Source organism: Carcharhinus amblyrhynchos, chromosome 2 (assembly GCF_965287045.1).
Source record: "Carcharhinus amblyrhynchos chromosome 2, sCarAmb.v2.hapA, whole genome shotgun sequence".
Taxonomy (NCBI): domain Eukaryota; kingdom Metazoa; phylum Chordata; class Chondrichthyes; order Carcharhiniformes; family Carcharhinidae; genus Carcharhinus; species Carcharhinus amblyrhynchos.
In genome coordinates this window covers 95,908,207-95,930,393 of record NC_137325.1, presented here as the reverse complement: position 1 = coordinate 95,930,393, position 22,187 = coordinate 95,908,207, and the positions used below count along the sequence as shown (strand labels likewise).

Below are 22,187 nucleotides of genomic sequence, written 5' to 3'. Positions count from 1 at the left end.
CACATCCTGAAAGACGTGCTGGTTAGCTGCATTGGCCCGAACAGGCACCGGACCGTGGTGATTGGGGGAATTTTATGGTAACTTCATTGCAGTGTTAATGTAAGCCTTACTTGTGACTAACAAATAAACTTTACTTTACAAACACCATCATGATTAATAATAGCAATTAGATGGTTATTTGATGCACCATGGCATCTTAAATCCTCACAGTCACCCAGGGAAAAGGGAAGTAAGAAAATACACTTTAATCTTAAAGGACACTTTAATACATTTTTAAGACCATGCCGGGCTGCGCGGTAGCACAGTGGTTAGCAGTGCTGCTTCACAGCTCCAGGACCTGGGTTCGATTCCCGGCTTGGGTCACTGACTGTGTGGAGTTTGCACATTCTCCCTGTGTCTCTGTGGGTTTCGTCCGGGTGCTCTGGTTTCCTCTCAAAGTCCGAAGATGAGCGGGTTAGGTTGATCAGCCATGCTAAAAAACATTGCCCTTAGTGTCCTGAGATGCATAGGTTAGAGGGATTAGTGGGTAGATATGTAGGATTTTGGGGGTAGGGTCTGGGTGGGATTGTGGTCAGTGCAGACTTGATGGGCCGAATGGCTTCTTTCTGTACTGTAGGGTTTCTATGATTTCTATGAATTTATTAGCAGTGATAGATTATTAAATTACTTACCAGACAATCATATTCTCTTGGTCCAGTGCATCCCGAAGCACACTGATTGTGGCAACAGTCGCTTGGGTTTGGTCCTCTACATCGACCTGAGCACTGCTGAGCGCAGATCTTCTTTGTGACTGAAAATGTGGCAGAGATTGGTAAAATAATTTCCATTACTTCTGATGAAATAATATAATTCTTATATAAACCCTTGAGGCTGATATCCAAATAAGCACTGTTGTCATTGGTATCATTCAGATAGTGCACTCACTGCATCCAACAGGGACATTGCTCTAACTTTCTATCCCCTGCATTTATACAGGGTTCAAGGTTGAATGATGGAAATATGAAAATAAGTGAATACTTTAGACTTTTTTTTCCATTACCTTTTGAGAATCAGGGAACATTATGCTGAAATTACTCTCAATTGGTTTCAATGTATGAGGTACAGTCTGCAACAGAGTCACTTTAAGATGTGATGGAAAATGGAGATGAAGGGCAAAAGGGATTTGCTTATTCAAACATTTATGTATGTAATTAGCATTTAGCATAATCATTAGTATGAGGAGGCAGTGGCGCAATGTTATTATCACTGAACTAGCAATCTAGAATCCCAGGGTTATGCTCTGGGGACCTGGGTTTGAATCCCACCATGGTGAAATTTGAATTAAGTACAAATCTGGAATTAAAAGTCTAATGATGACCATGAAACCATTGCCAATTGTCATAAAAACCATCTGGTTCTCTAAAGTCCTAATGGGGATGGAAATCTGCCATCCTTACCTGTTCTGGCCTACATGTGACTCCAGATCCACAACAATGTGGTTGGCTCTTAAATATCCTCAGGGATGGGCAATAAATATTGGCCCAGCCAGTGATGCCCACATCCCATGAACAAATTTTAAAAAACTTGCACAAGTGCATTTCCTTATTTTAAATTTCATATTTAAACCATAGGTAGGTTTATTGTAACATTAAATGCTTAGAAAAATGAAAACATTGTAATATTTACCTTTCCAGAAAACTGGTTCTGCCATATAAAACTGAGATTACTTGTCTAACAGCAATACTAGTAGCAGCTATTTTGGAGTGCTGACTTTACGACTATCATTAAAACAAGAGACCAATTGTTTACCCCTCAAAGTTAGGCTAATGTGAGCTCTTATACACAAATCGTGGAAATCCTTACTTGCCTCAATATTTTCCTCCAGTTACAAATCTTCAAGCTTTTAGAACCCACGATCTGTATTAATTAGTTGATCAATAAGTACTGATGACTTTGTTTTCTTCCTTACTTTTCTCAACATTGGCAGCATTCTGCAATAAGTCTCTTCTTGGCCTTTTATCTTAGTTTTACAATAACCAAACTGAAGTCATATTTATAGTTAAATTTAATATACAGCAGTTTAGCTATATGTTCAATATTTTAAAACTCCTGATCACATTCCCTACAAATCTCCTTTCCTCCTCATAACTCAAGTGATCTAAGCCACAACATCAGCTGTATTGTCCTTAGTTTTACCCTGGGCAAGACAGCAAGACATCTTGGACTTAAAGCAATAACAGCAACTAAGCTAATAGAGGTTTCATCTTGCTCCATTATAAGGAACTTATCATGCAACATTTTGCATGGCATTTGGTGGTAATCTCTATTCCTCTGTGATTCATGTTTGCTGCACATCAACCATGCAAAATATCACTCAGACATTTATGGGATGACAATTGCCCTAATTATCACAAATGATGACTAAACTCTTTTTAATCAAACCTATTCTGGAGACCAAATCATTGGAGTTTTTAGGTTAAATTTTTAAGTTTAATGTTTATTTATTAGTATCACAAGTAGGCTACATTAACATTGCAATGAAGTTACTGTGAAATCAGCTGAAGTTTCGGTTTAAACAAAAGGGACAAGTACAGTGGGATCTCGCTGAAAAGATTGCTAGCGTGGACATGGCAAGATATCTTTCAAAATGGCAAAATCTTGATTTAAGCATGTCTTAATTTCTCAACTGTCCTTGGAGTAGATATCCTGTACACTAAAGGTGATGCACGAGTCTCTACATAGCGTGGTGTTTAAAAGCTGCTAGTTGAATTCCCACTGATGAAGAACAATCCAGTAAGAAACCACAACTAGTATGGTTGACTTTTTAAACCTGAAGTTACAAATCATCATTTGGCAGTCGAAAAGTTCACACTTACATTTCTGACAGTTCTCTAAACCTGCGCCCCAGCATGCTTTATTTTGGCACTGTGAGTGACATTCTGAACCTGTAATCCAAAGAAATAATGATCATACAACTTTACTACAAAACAAAATGAGTCCTAAAGATCAATATTAAAACATCAGTTATAAAATAGGTGGCTGAAATATTAATTATCTTCCTCCTAAAATGCTGAATCAAAATATATGTGCCACAATTGACGATGAAGGAAAAACAGCAGATTTAATTACTTTCTGTAAGTATTCAAAGTGAAACAAAACAATGCATTTAATATCTTGAAGTATTCTGATCTTCAAGGATTGCTTTCCCTTGAATATGTAAAACAACTGTGTGAAATTAATGTAAGAAACAACCAAAACATTTACATTTAATAATATACATTATGTCCTAACATACAGTATGGGAGGGTAGCAAAATGGTATGTTGCATTCATATTTTAACATCCTTTGTCCTGCAAGGATAAGATGTGCTTAGTGCAAAACCTGCTATCCTGCTGACTCTCAATTCTCTGGGCCATTGTGACTTGTGATCGGAGCTAGTGAGCCCGGAGAATCTCTCCCCTTGTCTTGTGGAAATAAACATTATGCAATTGACAGTATAGATCAGAGAAACAAAACTGTCAATAAAGCCAGGTTTTCCCTGAAGCTCATGCCTTTCAACAAGCTAATGGATTTCTGGGCTCTCAGCCAAGCTTCAGAAGTACTCTTGGCTGAAAGCCCAGGCATCCATTGGAGTACTGATTAATTCATTGTTCATTGCTGATTCCATTGAAAGATCTGAGCCAACTTCTTTTGGGAATGGCTTTGGGCTTTTTAACATTCTCCCTCTAGCATCATCCTCTTTCTGCCCAGCCTTGGACTAGTTAAGGCAGCGGCTGCCAGAAAATCCTATTCCAGGCAACCTGGCAATGCAGCCAGCTTGCGACACCAGGATTAGTCCTGTTTCCTGATTTTTGCCTCCAAGATGAAAATCTGGTCCAAAACATCTGGCTCAAAAGTGTGTCTGAGTGGGTCTCCTCCGGTTTCCTCCCACAGTCCAAAGATGCATGGATAAGGTGGATTATCCATGCTAAATTGCCCCTCAGTGTCAGGGGGACTAGCTAGAGGAAATGCATAGGATTATAGGGATAGGGCCTGGGTGGGATTGTGCTAGGTGCAGACTCAATGGGCCGAATGGCCTGCTTTTGCACTATAGGATTTGACAATTTTATGATTCATTCAAAATCTCTACCATTTCTTGTCTCACATTGTTTAAGGGACCAACATCACCTTAGTTACGCTCTTCCTTTTTGTATACTGTTAGAGGCTTTTACCGTCTGTTTTATATTTCTTGCTAGTCAGTTTCATGATCTATTTTTGCCCTTTTGGTCAGTCATCCTTTTCTGAATTGTATAAATATTTTGGCCTCACACTTCTACATAGTGTACACCTTTAATTCTATTTTATACCATCTTTAACTTGTTTAGTTAACCATGGATTCTTCTAGAGTCTTGCTTGCTGAATGGAATATGTCTTTGTTGAGAATTACGAAATATCTCCTTAAATGTCTACCAACTACCTCTAATGGTTTAATCTATTTTCCAACTGACTGTAGCCAATTCTATACTCATATCTTTGCAATTGCCTTTATTTACGTTTAAGACACTAGTTTCAGACTGGGGTTTTGCACCCTCAAACTGAATGCAAAATTCTATCGCGCTCTGATCTTTTCTTTATTAGGAAGTCATTAATTTTGAATTATTACACATTACCAAACCTAAAATAGCTGGTTCCTGGTTGGTTTCTATGACGTATTATTCTAAAACACTATCCTGAATACATTCTATGAACTTGTCCTTGAGCAGGCTTTGTTCATTTGTTTTGTCCATTCCGCATAAAGTTTGAAGTCACCCATGATTATTGGAAACCTTTCTTACAACCCCCCATTTTTTGAGTTGTACTCTATCCTAGAGTGTAGCTACTGTTAGGGGTCCCTATTGCTTAATCCTGACATTGATTACTTTGCCCTACTCTTTCTTATCTCCAGCAAAGACCTTAATCTTGCAAACAAAGATCATTTCTCACTGCGGTACATATTTCATGCTTTATTAACAGAGATACTCCATCTCCTCTTCCTTTTTGCCTGTATTTCCGAAATGTCAAGTAACCCTGAAAAGTCATTTCCCAACTTTGGTCACCTTCCAATCATGTGACATTCTGTACCCAGAACAAAAATCAAAGCTGACACTCCAGTGCAGTACTGAAAGAGTATTGCACCATCAGAAGTCCTGTCTTTTAGGTAAAACATTAAACCAAAGTGCTATCTGCCTTCTCAGTTAGATATAAAAAATTCTTTGACACTATTTTGAAGAGAAACCGGATTAGTAACCACAGTGTCCTGAACAATATTCATCTCAACCAGTTTCATCAAACAGTTCATCTGTTTACCACATTGCTATTTGTAGAAGCTTCCTGTGGCCACATTGCTTCCTACTTTATAATAGTGACCACATTTCCAATGTAGTTAATTGGCTGTAAAACATCTTATGACATCCGATGGTCTTTCTTTTTTTAATGTTTCCTTCTCCTGCTCAATATCCAGAAGCCTTGTGAAGTAACAAACACAAGGTGTACCACAGAAATATAAATAGCAGCCCCCTGTAATTCTGCAACCCTTCATGAAGAGGAAAGGCTAGCAAACACAATCATAAAAAACTGCAAATATTTACACAAATCTAGTTCATGCAAGACCAAGATATAAACTGAAATTAGTTTTGAAAAGTAAAATGCATCTTTACTTTAGTCATTGTTGCTCAAGAAGTAATGTTGAATGTAACATGTATACATCAACAGGTTACAGAATGAAATGAAAAGATCACTGAAACTATGAATGGTCTGTTTTTTTCCTATTTCAGTCTGATTCTCATTTTCATGAAAATAGGTAAAAATAAATTTTTTGCTTACAATTCCTCGCAGTGAAGTTCATTACCATGTTCGCCAGCATGCTTGGTTTCAAAATGTCATCCCACTGAATGGATCGCAAGTGACAGAGCTGCGGATTAGAGGCAATTTTAACACTGCCTGATAAAATTTCTGAAAGTTAAAAATAAACAAGTTAGTCAAAACATGGCCACGGAAGGATGTGAAATTACACAGTCTTCCATCAGTTGAGGAAAAGATACAAAAGTCTTAGGTCATGTACCAATCGACTCAAGAACAGCTTTGTCCCTCCTCCAGCCAGGCATTTGAATGGTCCTTATGTTAAGTTGATCTTTCCTGACACCATAGCTGTGACTGTAACACTACATTACACTTTCTCTCATTTCCTTCCCTCCATGTACTCCATGAATGCTTTGTATGTATAGCGCACAAGAAACAATGCTCTTCACTGTATACCAATAGATGTGACAATAATAAATCAAATCAAATCTTAAGTCCTTTTTATCCAGCCTTTCTCCAGCTCCAGTTGAAGATAAATTCATTCTAATTCTTCTTGTGTTCCTGACACAGTTGCATTTATTGCTCAACCCTGTTTGCCCTCAGATGTTAGTGACAGGCACTGAAATTGAGCTTCAGCCAAGCAATTTGATGGAACTTGGTAACTTATAAGGCCAATTAAGAGGACAGTTAAGATCCAACCATGTTTATGTCGGACAGAAGCCACATATGGACCAGGCTGAGCAAGGATAACAAGTTCCCTTTCCAAAGGGTGTTAGGGAACCAATTAGGAGTCTTACAACAATTGAATAGCTCTATGATCACTTTCATTGGCACCAGATTTTTACTTTCAGGTTAAAGGAAACTGTAGTCAACTTCTCAAATGTGGGATTCAAACTTTTATTCTCTTGATTATTAATCCATTATTTGCAATATTCCTACACCACCACTAAATGAGATATAGGAACATCATTCTCTCCTTCCTCTCCCAATGGCTATTCTTTATGTGTAAGCTTGGACAGTAAGTTTTAGAAGGCTAAGTGATGGTGGGACAACATCCCAAAAGCTTGATCCTCCCAGTTGTACATTTTAAGGCCTCATCAGATCACAATCAAAAACAGAAATGTTGGACAGTTTTCCTTCCTGTAACTCAGGAGTATTGAATTTTAATAATCACTGCCTTGGTTAATTCTAGTGAATTTCACAAAAACATGATCAACATGTAATCCTCCTGAAATATACATTTAGGTTAGACATAGATATAGAATTCTACAATGCAGAAGGAGGCCATTCAGCCCATCGAGTCTGCATCAGCCACAATCCCACCCAGGCCCGATCCCCATAACCCCATGTATTTACCCTCGCTGAAACTAAGGAGCAATTTAGCATGGCCAATTTAGCATGACTTAATCCATACGTCTTTGGACTGTGGGAGGAAACCAGAGCACCTGGACAAAACCCATGCAGATGCAGGGAGAACATGCAAACTCCACACAGACAGTGACCCAAGCCGGGAATTGCACCCGGGACCCTAGTGCTGTGAGGCAGCAGTACTAGCCACTGTGTCACCCAAAGTTACTCATTGGCATAGCAGAACCAGCCTCTTTTTAAGGGTTCTCAATACATGTGGGTGGGCGATGAGCATATTTGCCTTTGAAAGCGCCAAAAAATCTGCAAAATTCAACAACAAGATAGCAAATGAGAGAAAAGTCACTCCCCTACGTGGAGGAGGCAGCATCTGTGAGGAAGGTTCTGTCTCTGCCAAGTTGGCTTCTCCAACTCCTCTAATCACAGTTTTCCTTCCTCCCAATCTGGCTGACCTTCAAATGACAGAATCGATGATCGGAAAAGCAGCGAAAAGAAGAGAAGCAGTGATTGGAGGAGCTGGATGAATTATTCAGGCCAGTTCCATCCCTGTTATAGAGGAAATGTTTGGCTTGCACCATCCAATTAATGGATAGCATCCAGGAGGCCAAGGAGAAGAACTAGGAAATGAAAAGGGAAAGGAGAATCCACTGGTATAGATGCCACAGCAGGCCTGGGGGAGTCATCACAGCCTTGCAGGAATGTTGAGTGAAGTGACATGACCTCTAATTCTCAAGGCAGTGGTGGTGTTCCATATTTAGTAGACGTGAATCATCTAACAAGAATCACTGTATGCAGGAGATACATAATGTTTCCCAAACTCAAAGTTGAAATCAGAAACATACTACATTGTCTCAATGTTTCTCTTTTACTTGCTTCAGATTCCATACCAATAGACATGCCTGGGATTTTTTCTCGTCAAAGAATGTCTGCCCAGAGGGACATCATCAGCACTGGAAGATTTATGCAAGTATAGAAGATAAACATGGTATGGGCAAACAGTGGGAACTGAACATTACCTGACAGAAGAATGGATACAGCTGAATATTTTAGATGCAACTGCTGGTTCAGATTTTTTTTTAAGAAACAGCAAGACAGGAAATAGAAAGTTTCTATTTCAGGAAACATGTGTTATATAACTGCCATATGATCATCTGGCTGGCAAATCTGTCCTGAAGTGATGTCAAGCAAAGGGGAGGGAGTTTCCAGCAAAGTAAGTTTGAGTCACTTTTATGCACTTCGTAGTAGTTGATTAAGAAGGAGCACCAGTAATATTACAACATCACGATAAATGTAATACACTACAGTGGCTCTGGTAATTTTCTAAGAAAAACTTATGTTGTTGATATTACATATTTATTTCATAGAAAAAAATGTCACCAAATATGTGTCTGTTTGTTTTAATCTGGAATAATACATCTTCCTGGTTCATTTATAGTCATGCCAAAGTCAAGACTCTACAATAGGCCAGCTTTGTGCTCCGCTATCATTTAGACAACATTATTCTGCAGTGATGACTTATGGTGTTCCAGTATATGCTGAAAATCCACTTAAATGTTTCGAGAATATCCTGTGAGAACACTAAATGTACATTCTATAGGTTACAAGCTACTGTAGAATGCTACAATTCATCAATTAATTAAAATATCCCACTATTTAAATGACGTATTACCACAATGTGTATGTACTAACACAGTTGACTTAGAGATTACTTTATTTTTCTTCCTTCCCAATGGAGTTTCTGCTATCAAACATCATTGGTTGATGGTGGGATGAAGGCCCATTCCCAGGGTTCAACCAATGAGGCACAGTTGCCAACTGCTGAGGAGAGTGACTCTCGAAATTCCCTTACCCCTTTTCCTCTAATCAATGCTCCTCTGAATCAGAGTTGAGATCAAGAATTCACCATGTGGATAACTGGAAATGCAAACTCATCTTCTTCCATGTGATTGTACAAATCTGTCATCTCTACCACCTAGAAGAGCAAGGACAGCATGCAAACACCACCAGCAGATGCTTCTCCAAGTCACACACCACCCTAACCTGGAAATATATCCAATGTTATCGCTGGCTCAAAATCCTAGGATTCCCAAACTAACACCACTGTGGTTGTACCTACACTGCATTGGTTCAACCAGGCAGTTCACCACTGCCTTCTCAATGTCAAATAGGGATAGGAAATTTACTTGGTTGTTTCGTTTAAAACACATTCATCATTTTGCATTGATAAAACACATCAAACGAACCTGTGAGATTTCGTAAAGGTAACTCATTAAGTCCAATTTTGTCTTCCTGATTATAGTTTAACAAAATAACAAGAGCAAAGCTGTCTTCGTAAAGCTGGTGACCGCGGATGATCCTAAGGTTCTCCAGTGGGATCCTTGAAATTTCATTGAGGCCTATGAGGACGTAACCTGAAACTTCCTGAATGCTCTGGAAATCAATAGAACATACATAATGTGTTACACACTCTGAAAATCATTTGTCAGTAGAAGCTGGTCAATGTTAAAGAACGTCTAATGATACATACATTCAAAATGCTGCAAAAGATATACAAGTTATAAATGTGGAATACTTATTCATGTTTGCAGTCAATTTCTCTCTTCTAATTTTCTGCACTGATCTCCTGCAAAGATCCTTTGCACAGGTACTATACACAAGGCATCAGTCACCATTCAATACCTCACTAAAGTTCCTAAGGTTTTCTTCGCCTCTACCAAGGCAGAATGTATCACAGTATGGACCGTAATGCGAAGTTCATAAATGTAGAATGGAATCAAAGGAAAATGTTGGATAGGGTCAGATGATGAATGGGGGAGATCATTAAAATGTGGGAGAAGCCATAGAACTGTACCACAGAAACTGCTGCCGAGACTGGTATTACTTACTTATCTGGATTTAGAATACTTGTTGCTTTGAAATGACCTGTATAAATTTGCCGATCACCAAATTCAGCAGAGGGGATCAAAAATAGAATTGTGGCCAAACAAATAACATATGCTAAGTACACCAGGGAGAAGCTGAGTGCATCAGGGAGCTAGCTCAATGGGTAGCAAAGGCGTTTACTGTGGCTAAATACAAAGTAAAGTGAAGGAAATAATCAGTGGGAAAATAAGTGAAACTTTTCTGGCTCCAAGATGCAGCATGAGGAAAAGACCTGAGGGGTTTCATGTTTCAACATTTCTGCCTATTTTTCATGGAAGAATTTTGGAGTAACTTATATTAAAATGATATTTAGTTAACATGAAGGTTAAATCCACTTGTCTCAACAACCTGAGAATGTAGGTTAGAACTAGACAAGAAAGCTGATAAAGCAATTCTTCCATATGTAACTTCAGTCTGAGGTGATTGAAGTTTATTTAGGCATTCCACACCTAAGCTAGAACTGCCAGTGTCTGGAACAGTCCATAGGAGCAAGTAAGACTGCCAAACCTTTCATTTAAGTTCAGGTTTCACCAGTTGCAGTCAATTCTCTAGTCTGAAGATTGCAGTTAGCCTCCCACCACCTACAGTGTAGGATAATTCTTATTTTCTATATTATGACGTGTATTACGGCATTATGCCGGAGTTGAAATTTGCTGTAATCATTATTCTATTTCCTTACTTATTGCTTGTAGTTAAAGCAATGTAATAAATTATCTTGGCCTCAATGATGGCAGGTGCAAACTTACCATACCCAGACCAAATAAACAGCAGTTATAATTGCTACAAGAACCAGGTCCAGCACATGAGACAATAATAATACATGAGGTAACAATGAGTCTGAAACTTAAGATAAATGAGACTTCTTTTTAGTGGACTAAATGGGACAAGTATACACACAGTTTCCAACGTTATCAAGTAACACTGGATTAGATTATCACTCTATAATTTCACTTGGCGACTCCTGTAAACATTGGTTATATTTTGATACCAATTATGCGGTTTGACGATTCAGTGAGTGGCAGTGAGCAGATGTCCTCTTAACGAAAACATTTACCTTCAGCTCAAGCTCTGATTAGTTCGACAGACATTCTGCAGGATTTACATTGATAAACAGGTAAATGCCATTGGGTTCTTCTTCCCACTGTATTCAGTGTAGCCAATTTGAGCAAATATACAAGTAGGTATTGAACATAAAAATGTTCATTTCAATTTACATACAGAATTTAATTTTTACCTTTCTTTTTCAATTTTCTCCCTTTATGTTCACTTCCGACAATTGACCTTTAGTTGCAGGGTCTCTGAGTACTTAGTTAGAAGCCAAGGTTACGCATTGTTCTACATTTATGTTTCATGGCACCTACGCATGTTGATTTAGCTTTTGCAAATTGTAAAATGTTACATTTCAGAACATGGTGCATTGAAACTCTACGGTTGTTCTTTAAATTATATGTTAAAAAATCAGGAGTTCATGCTCCATTTCAGAGACGTCAAAATACAATTTCAGCTGACACTTCAATGCAATGTAGAGGCAGTGCTATATTGGTGAGGGTGCTATCTTCCAGACAAGACTAGGCTAAATTTGTCCTCACAAACAGACATAAAAGATTCCATGGCACCAAAGAAGATCAGAGCAGAGGAATTCCTCTACTGTTCTATCTAATATTTATCAGATTATCAGATCATTAATCTCATTGCTGCTTGTGGGACCTGGTTATGCACAAATTGGTTGCCACATTTATTTACATTAAATGGGCTCAAAAGTACTTCACTAGCTGAAACATTTATGAACATTCTGAGTTTATGTAATTTTTAACAGTTTTTCTACTTGAGAATTGACAAACATGTGGCAAGTGAATTGTTCATAACTGTCATAATAAGTGCAAGAACCTATGTCCAATAACTCACAATTCCTTTTCTGGAGAGCACTGCTGACTTCCCAAGCCATATGATTGATGTTTTTGGAACATTTTGACTTTAACGCGGCTAATTAAGTGGAAAAGAGGGAGAGAAGGAGAATGAAGAGAAAGGCAATGTGAATAAAGAGAGCAAGCAAGGCAGAGAGAGAGAGGGAAAACAAAGAAATTGAAAATAAATATGTATCATGGAACAGGCAAGTCCATAAGACAACATGACAGGCATGTTACACTATTTCTGCTGCTGAAATACATGACTGAACTCAGCTTTGAATGTGAAAAACATAAATAAAGCATAAATTTAAAAGAAATATTTTACCTTAAGGAAGGACGCATCGTGGTATGGTTGCAAGAAGGTTATCTCTAGATTGCCCATCACTACCTCACAAGCATTGTAAGTTCTGTAAAGAATGTTGTAATGTTCATCCACAGTTGACAACAAACTTAGTTTGTTTTCAGTACCCGAACAAACTGCAATAACAAAAGAGAAACAAAATTAAGGAAACAAATACTTACATATTTGAACAATCATTAAGCTAAAACAAATTTATTGCAATCCATTCCGATCCAACACAAATGGGCAGCATGGTGGCACAACGCTTAGCAACTGTTGCCTCACAGCGCCAGGTACTTGGGTTCAATTCCGACCTTGGGTGACTGTCAGTGTGGGGTCTGCATGTTCTCTCTGCATCTGCGTGGATTTCCTCTGGGTAGTCCAGTTTCCTCCCATAGGCCAAACGTGTACAGGTTAGGTGGATTGGCCATACTAAATTGTCTCTTGGTGTAGTTTAGGGGGATTAGCCCTGCAAATATGTTGAGTTACTGTGATAGGCCCTGAGTAAGATGCTCAGTCAGAAAGTTGACGCAGACTCGAAGGGCTGAATGGCCTCCTTCTGCACTGTGGTGATCACAGGGAAGTGGGGGGCAGTGAATTGCCTACTCTCTAAAGAACATCCAGTAGCTTTCCAAACCAGGTTTAGTACTGCACTGCATGTGGTACTAGAAGGAAGTGGTGCAAGAAAACTCCTTTCAAGGTGTTTCCAGCTGGAGTCTGCTTGAATGTGGAATTATATCGTGCCAACCTTAAACTGACGATGTATCCTAATGTTCAATTTCAACAATTTCTCTGCAACTTGTTTATAAAGTACCTTTGTAGTTTGGAATAGCATGATGTTGTAATGATCAACTCTTCAGTCTGCAGTTTACTTCACAACTGCACTCAGATACACAGCATTCAAGTTGCAAACCCCAAAATTGTGGAAATTTGGATATTATGTGCTTAATTACAATGCGCCCAAGTATCACTGATCTTTTACGTCCATCTGTCGAACTTTCAATCTGGACAAATCTCTGCCCATTAAATTTGCCTTGACTTTTACTCACAATAACCTCTTGTTTAGGGGTCTCAAAATCATAACCAGTCTTTCAAGTGCAGCCTGATGGGGAGGTGGGTGAAAAGTTAGTCACAGCTCCTATTCCCGATATCTATCTACAAAAGGAATGTATATGAACATCAGGTTAAGATAGGATTGGGCTCAGCTATGAAGTACCTGACAGATGAATATTGCTGACACACGTGTCTGGGCTGCTGTTAGTTGCCACTGGACAAGGTGTCCAGAGACTGTCAGTGCCCGTGGCACCATTCATCAGTATCGATCATTAACTTCAGGAAAAGGGAGATGCCGAAGGAAAAAGGAAAGGTTCTAAGGTTACCTGCTGTGTCACTTCTAAAATATCTAACACTTCCTGAAATCAATGGTTTACAGCTGGGACATTGTGAAACATTGTCTGAGGATTGCACAAGCGTTAGATGCAGTTACAGATAATATATCATCAATCTGCCTGGAACACCTTGGGCAATCTTCCAACACAACCATGCCTGAAAGAGTGGCACTCTTTTTTCCCAAAAGTATACACTAGAGATCAATCTTCAACTCATTAAACACCTTGTAGCAATGGAAAGGATGCAACAAACGCACGCACTGTACAAAGTTATTAAATCGGTGTCACGCCTTCACATTGTCAGGTTTGCAAGCTGAACAGCACTCAATGGCAGCTTTTCAAGCAATTACATTTCTTAATTTTTAGCAAAATAAGATTGGTATCTTATTAGGTAATAGTCCAAAATTATTTTGTCCATTCGTATTTCCATTAATAACAATTTTTTCTCAATTTTCTTGAACTTAGAATCTGAGGACTCGTTCATGAGGATACCATTACAAACAGACACATACAGCTCTCAGAAAAGTGGTTCAATGGATTTCCCCTCCACCACAATAAGAACATAAGAACGTAAGAAACAGGAGCAGGAGTAGGCATCTAGCCCTTCGAGCCTGCCCCGCCATTCAATAAGATCATGGCTGATCTGAAGTGGATCAGTTCTACTTTCCCACTTTCTCCCCATAACACTTAATTACCTTGTCTATCAGAAACCTATCTACCTGTGACTTAAATATATTCAGTGAGGTAGCCTCTACCACTTCAATGGGCAGAGAATTCCAGACATTCACCACCCTTTCAGTGAAGAAGTTCCTCCTCAACTCTGTCCTAAATTGCAGCCCCCCCCCAACTTATTTTGAGGCTGTGTCCTCTAGTTCTGCTATCCTTTCTAAGCGGGAAGAACCTCTCTACCTCTACCCTATCTAGCCCCTTCATTATCTTGTCAGTCTCTATAAGATCCCCCCTCAGCCTTCTAAACTCTAACGAGTACAGACCCAGTCTATTCAATCTCTCTTCATAAGCTAACCCCCTCATCTTCGGTATCAGCCTGGTGAACCTTCTCTGCACTCCCTCCAAGGCCAATATATCCTGTCGCAAGTGCGGCGACCAAAACTGCACACAGTACTCCAGCTGCGGCCTCACCAGTACCCTGTACAGTTGCAGCAAGACCTCCCTGCTTTTATATTCTATCCCCCTCGCTATAAAGGCCAGCATTCCATTCGCCTTCTTGATCACCTGCTGCACCTGCAGACTGGGTTTTTGCGACTTGTGCACAAGGACCCCCCAGGTCCCTCTGCACAGTAGCATGCTGCGGCTTTTCGCCGTTTAAATAATAATCCCTCCTACTATTATTTCTACCAAAGTGGATAACCTCACATCTGCTAACGTTATACTCTATCAGACAGGTCCTCGCCCACTCGCTTAGCCTATCCAGATCTGTCTGCAGACTTTCCGCGCCTCCCACGCAATTTGCTTTTCCACTCATCTTCGTGTCATCAGCAAATTTCGCCTCTCTACACTCAGCCCCCTCCTCCAGATCATCTATGTAAATGGTAAACAGTTGAGGCCCCAGCACTGATCCCTGCGGCACTCCACTAGTCACCAACTGCCAACCAGAAAAGCACCCATTGATTCCAACTCTTTGCTTCCTGTTAGACAACCAATCCTCAATCCACGCGAACACCTTACCTCCATCTCCGTGTACCCTAACCTTTTGCAGCAACCTTTTGTGACTATTGTTATGAACAGATTAGGAGGGATGAACTGACTTGACTCTTTGTTCCACTCAAGGGTTTGTTATAACAATATTCTTTAAAAAAAATACTCCCAATTTAGTTTACGTACTTGACTGCGTATAGTTCAGTAGGCAAAGATGCAAAAATTAACAAGAGGTTTAAAATGTACAAATATGTCTAACTACTTATTAATGCATATAACCCACGCATTACTCCCACCACCCCTTCCCGAGCAAGAAAAGAAATTAAACTCTTCAGAGTACCAGGGGTGGGATTCTCCGGCCATGCTCGCCCCAAAACCACAGTCAATGGACCTTTGCATGGTCTGCGCTCCCCCCAACCCACCTGGCCGGCTACGATTCCCGTGGTGGGCAGAGTGGGAGAATTCCCTCCCTGATCTCAAAACTTGGTCAAGTGAAATAAAATAAATCATGGATTGTCTGGGTGTTTGTTTACAGTTGAAGAGTCACTTTCCACAGAAGCTGCTGATACTTGGTTTCCTCACCAGAGCGGTCATGGCTGGTTGATTCTCTGCTCTTGGAGACAGTGATGTTGATTCAGAATTCTCCTTTAAGAACTCTCAGTTTGAAGCAAAAGTTCTTCTGGCGGGTTGTCAAATGACAAAACAGCTCATTTTGATGAGAGAGGTTTCAGACAGAGAGGGTAAGACTATTGCCCCAGCAATGTCAGCTGTGGCAGCTATTTACTCAAATCCAGTTCATTGTACACCCAAGAACTGGTTCATGTGACTTCTCTCTGGTTGCAATCTGGGCTTACCTTCACCACTCTTTAAAAACTCTCTAGACTATGGGTGAAATTTTCCTGAATATTGGCAAAGGTCCATATTGGGCAGGAAAAGCAGCGTTAAAGCCACCGGTGTTGACAGTGGTTTTCTCTCCTGTATTGTCCTGGAATTGATTAAAAGGAAGGCAAGGGGCAGGTCCCACAATGTCACACTAGTCACCCATCCAAAGGCCACACCAGCGTACAAAAGCTAAACAGGAGCCTGCAACCCCCCAACCCAGTTAGTGCCAGAGGCAAGTGCCCAGATAGTGCCTGGAGATGACCCTTCCCTCCCCCTGAAAGATACACTCCAAGAGCTACCCTGAAGGGTCTGCTTGCTAGGTATAAGCCTTGGGGGACCAGTCATGATTCAGGCCAGTCTACCCTCATGACAACATGAATGGACTTTCTTACAGGGTGAAGGAGGAGTTGTGATTCAGGCATAGAGGCCTGATAATGAGAAGGAAATTACATTCAATACCGGGAATCCCGTTAAGTCACTGGCGAGAGGAGGGGCCATTCATTTTATATTTTTATGTCAGTGTGGCACGTGATTTAGGCTTCGTGAAATTTTCTGCTCTTGCCACTAAACTGGCCTGAAAAAAATGGGAGTGAAAAGCTTCCATAAAGTAGCTCTTGTCCTTCACAAAGGTAACATAGTGGCTGCTGAAGGTTAGTGTTCTTTGCTTAGCAAAAAGTATTCTTCTCAAAAGTCCAATATATGTATTATATGTTATATAAATTACTTACGTATCCATATGTACTAAATTATAAATATTTTTATATGTCCAGTCAATGACATTATACATTAATATTCCACACAGCACATTTTCCTAACATGATGGAATTTCCTGTTAGTCAAACACCGACTAATCTAATAATTTACAGGATTCCTTAGAACCTGTGACAAATTAACACGACTGGCAGAATAACATATTGAGTGGTGTCAACATTTACAGGCCCTTACTCCTTAATCGGACCTACTTACTATTGAAAGCCAATTTATCCTTGTAGGAATAAAGCGCAGCATGAACCGAGTTTTTAAGGCATTCCCTCCCAGGAATTTCAATTAACAAGTCTCCAACATGTTAACCATGTCTCCTTTAACATAGAGTTCTGTTTTTTTTAGTCCTGATGGTTGACTGGGAGCTGCAGAGAACCAAGCATCAGCATCACATAGGGAAGTTTCCAATGGCATAAATAGAATAGCCAGTTCCAAAGTCTTTCATTTGTCCACTTTTTTGAACAGTACAGTGGTTAGCTGAATATTGGCAAAGGTCCTATATTGGGCAGGAAAAGCAGCATTAAAGCCAGTGGCGTTGACGGTGGTTTTCTCTCCCGGGTTTGATTCTGGCTTGGGCCACTGTCTGTGTGGAGTCTATTAGTCATGCTAAATTCTCCTCAGTGTACTCGAACAGGTTCCAGAGTGTGGTGTCTAGGGGATTTTCATGGTAACTTCATTGCAGTGCTAATGTAAACCTACTTGTGACATTCACAAATAAATTTAAATAATTAGCAGTTGAAAACAAAAATGTCTAGATACAGGTACTATCAATTACCTCACCACTGTTCACACATCTTACTTGGCAATTGCAAGCGGTCAGGTGGCAATGACTAATGACACTGTTTGTGTCATTTCAAATTAATAAATTGGTTTTGAAAATGTTCAATGTGTACACAATTCCAGGTAAAAGTGTTTTTATTGGGCTTTTGGTTTAGTGTAATGACGATTACGCAAAACATTTGCACTCTGTCCTCTTGAAATGTGAAAATACATCCAATCCTTTCTAACTTTATGCCTGGAGAGAACATCTTGGTGTTTTTTCCATGAATGTACTGCCTGCTGACAGAGATGGAAGAGGAGAGAAATTTGACTTGATCTCTAAGAGTATTGCACAGCTCTAAACCATATTAGTTGAGGTGCATTTCTTTCTATTTCATACCAAATGATCTTATTCCAAATTACTGCCCAGGTACATTTTGAGCTTATTTTAATACATATCACTCAATTAATCAAGCAATACTAATTAATATTCATAAGACCATAAGATCATAAGATATAGGAGCAGAGTTAGGATACTCAGCCCACTTAGTCTGCCCTATCATTCAATCATGGCTGATATTTTTCTCATCCCCATTCTCTTGCCTTTTCCCCATAACCCCTGATCCCTTTACTAATCAAGAACCTATCTATCTCTGATAAGCAATATCATCTCAGAGAAGCAATGTCAAACAAACCAATGTGTACCAGCCTCTCCAGGTTAGCAACATTTGGTTATGTCTCCATGTAGACAGATTCCAAAATCAGTGGGTGGAATCATCTTTAATATCCAAAAGGTCCGATGGTGGGCAAGAAAACGGCAGCAATGGACAGCAACAGCAACTTTTTACATTCTATTGTGCGGCACATAGTTGAAAATATTGGCATGTGTTTCACAGGCAGGCAGCCTTTGAATCACCCACCCTGCCATCACTTCAGCACTTCAAGTATCTGGGCATGATATTGAAGGCCTCCCACCTGCACACTTCAGAGTTTGCCTGAAAGTCTTGGCTGCCAGACCCAGGAAATATCATACACCAATGTTCACCCCTGCAAACCACTCCCCAACTCACCTTCCAATCATTTCCCCCACTCCTGGATCACTCCCCATCTTCCACCGACTCACTCCTGTTGACTCACTCAACACCTTCCCGCTTTTTGCCCCTGAAGGTGCAGAACAGTTCTACAAGCACTGCACTCACCTCTGAGCTCTGCTCAGGGTTCTGCTTGCCAGATGCATGCCTTTTGAAACCTCATCCCGCCAGTCTGATATCAATTTGCTGTGGACACAGTATTTGATGTGGGGGTTTGATTCCTGCGTATGGGCCCAATAACAAGATACCAATGTATTACAGTGAGGCTTCCAATGTTAAATAGTGGGAAGTGGGTCCAGCTATTGACGGGGGAAGGAAGGGTGACAGCATCCTTAATTTACATTGATGTGAGACACAGCTTAGGCATTATTTTCTATTCTTGTTGCCAAACCTGCCTGATGTGAACGAGAGTGGAAAACCCCAGTCTGTGATACCGCTATTCAATGCACATGTGGGATCTCCTGATACGTACAGCAGATAGATTTGGGAATTTGACACTGACTTGATTTTTGTGGAAGTTTTTATTCCAAGACTCTGATCCCTCCTTTCCAGCTCTCAGCCTGCCTACTTCTGATCCCCACTTTCCAGCTGAACTGGTGAGAGATACATGGAGCAGTCATTGCATCCCTGCAAAGTATTCCAGAAGCCATTGTGGCTTTTCCATTAATGGAATTTAATATGCAGACTGACCTATCCTTGTAAATCCATCACTTCATATCAACACAGAAAAAAACAAAAATGAGGAACTTGCACTTGATAATCCAGACCAGATGAGCAGAAGTGAACCAGATGTTATTCTATTCACTACATTGACACATACATAAGACACCTCCTTCCACAATGACATGACATCCTTGACTTATGCAATGCCACAAGTAGTAACAAGAAGGAAGAGGAATAAACAAAAATGTCTTAAATCTATTTGAAATTTGTGCAGGTTACAAGAACAAGGTCAGAAAATAATTTTATTCTGTAGGTGTTCACAATTAAATTTTTACTTTTGCAGGCAATGTGGAAAAATATATTAAAGCTCTATATTTAAAGATGGTTTCTTGGTTTTCCTGTGAGCAGTATTTGAAATATTGAAATATCCAATTAAAAAAAAGACTTAAAAATGACATGAATGGGCTAACCTGACTATAACAGTGAGCATAATGTTGCTTGGTGATTTAATTTACACTCGCAGTAATTGATGCTTTTATTTTACATCTGAGGAGTATCACACAATACTAGATTACTTACTACTGAAACACATTTAACATTTGGTACTTAAACACAAACTTTAGTTGCAATTGTTGACTGTAAATTAATTTCCTAAAGGCAGGGAAATAAATCCACTTACAGCAAAACATCTGATTAGCTAACGAGGAACTTGGTAAATACCAGTCTCGTCAGATTCCACACACTCCAAGTCAGTAATTACTGTAACTTAACTAAACCACAAAAAGTCACTTCTTAATCATTTTGATGATTGAAACCTTGTAGGGAAACACATTGCCACAGAAGTGCAAACTAAAATACCTGCCCGCTGGGCTTTAAATTAATTCTGGTAAACATTAATAACTATGTTGTATAGGTTACATACAGTGGATTGCCAAACTGAATTAAATAATGGGAAAGCTATCAACTGTAGTAACAAAAATACCTCATGATATCCCACATCATATACATGCTTAAAGTTTAAGTTTGTTTATTAGTGTCACAAGTAGGCTTACATTAATACTGTAATGAAGTTACTGTGAAAATCCCCTAGTTGCCATACTCCGGTGCCTGTTTGGGTACACTGAGGAAGAGTATAGCAATGCCAATGCACCTAACCAGCACGTCTTTTGGACTGTGGGAGGAAACTGGAGCACCCAGAGAAAGGGGAGAATGTGCAGACAATGACCCAAGCCGGACATTGAACACGTGTCTCTGGCATCGTGAGACAGCAGTGCTAACTATCGTACCACAGAGGATTTCTTACATGTGCATTCTGATGGAATGACTAAATAATTATGGCTTCTACATGCAGAGAGTGATTACAGTGTTTCATGATGAAAACACAGTTTTGTCTTGTTGCAGTTTGCTATTTTCATTGATTACAATGGTTTAATTTTTAATCCATAGATTTCAGTGATAACTTTACATTTATAGGGAAAAATAAGCTGCAAACATGTTAGACCAGTCACTTCTATTCGTTGGACAGAATAATTTGATTACTCGAAAGAAATCACAGATGAGACAGGTCAAACATGCTCGTGAATATTTAATGAAGAGCTTGTGTAACAAACAGTCACACACATTGGGTGAACAGATTCAACAATGCTAGGTTCTGTTTTTAAAAAGTCCTAACAGTTTCGTCAACCCAATTTTCGATTACAACTTTGAAAAAAAATTCATAAGTTGTGCCATTAGTAATGGTGCACATTGCTTTAACTAAATCCAAACCAGCAAGCCAAATATATTTTCTCGAAGCATTAGAGTAAAACTTGAGTTCAGGTATGTTGACTTAATTATGACATTTACAGGAGAGCAAATCAGAAGACAGTTCTGTTGAAACAAGCACTCAACTTTTAATTAAACAGCTCCTGCTTAATTAGGAAAGTAAAGTAAAATTTATCTATTAGTCACAAGTAGGCTTACATTCAAATTCTAATAAAGTTATTGTGAATCAATTTGGCAAAGTTGATTTTTATTTTGTTTGTCGTGCAACTCATACATCATTTTTCTTAATTTGGCCATTTAAAGCAAGGCCACTTGGAGGGATTCTCAAGACAGTGCAGTTTTATCATTTTCTCACCAGTTAAACTGCTGCTCGGAATGACTATGCTACGATGAACTTCATGGGATCATTAAATCTTGAATGGTTGCCGCATGGGAAGAGACAATTTGACGTGGATTTTCACAGAGTTGGGAGTCATTTAAAATGGCTGCTGGCTCCCGATTCCAAGATACCCAATTCCATTCCTGGGGCTTCCAATTTTCAGGAAATCTTTCAAGTGTATAGGCTAGGTTAGGTCAAAACTCTGCACCCTTGATCTAGCCAGCTTCATTGTGGGAGTCAGCATGCCCCAGACCTCCATAATTTTCATGGAATCGAGTCAGCTTTTAAAAGAGTTATGGTTAACAGCACCTCGAAGATGTCATGAATCATTGTCTGCATGAAGGGACCCTTTGAAAGTTAAGATCAGAAGATTCTCCTAATGCCCAGCATGCCAACCTATGCCTCTAAACTACCCTTATGACCCCTCATGCCAAGCTATGCCCCGAAACTTCCCTTCATATCCCACCATGCTAAGCTATAGCCCCCAAACAACTGTAATGCCCAAGTTCCCAA

The 22,187-nt window shown here is 39.6% G+C and overlaps 1 protein-coding gene across 1 annotated transcript in view; it reads right to left on the bottom strand.

Moving 5' to 3' along the window:
- Positions 1-22,187, bottom strand: part of egfra (epidermal growth factor receptor a (erythroblastic leukemia viral (v-erb-b) oncogene homolog, avian)) — a 260,289-nt gene that overhangs the window by 77,174 nt on the left and 160,928 nt on the right. The window contains exons 2-6 of the mRNA XM_080209479.1: positions 12,316-12,467; positions 9,405-9,591; positions 5,821-5,949; positions 2,856-2,924; positions 672-790 (exon numbers count right to left, since the gene is read on the bottom strand). Of these exons, the coding sequence (XP_080065605.1) occupies positions 672-790; positions 2,856-2,924; positions 5,821-5,949; positions 9,405-9,591; positions 12,316-12,467 (656 nt within the window). The remainder of the gene's footprint in view (positions 1-671; positions 791-2,855; positions 2,925-5,820; positions 5,950-9,404; positions 9,592-12,315; positions 12,468-22,187) is intronic.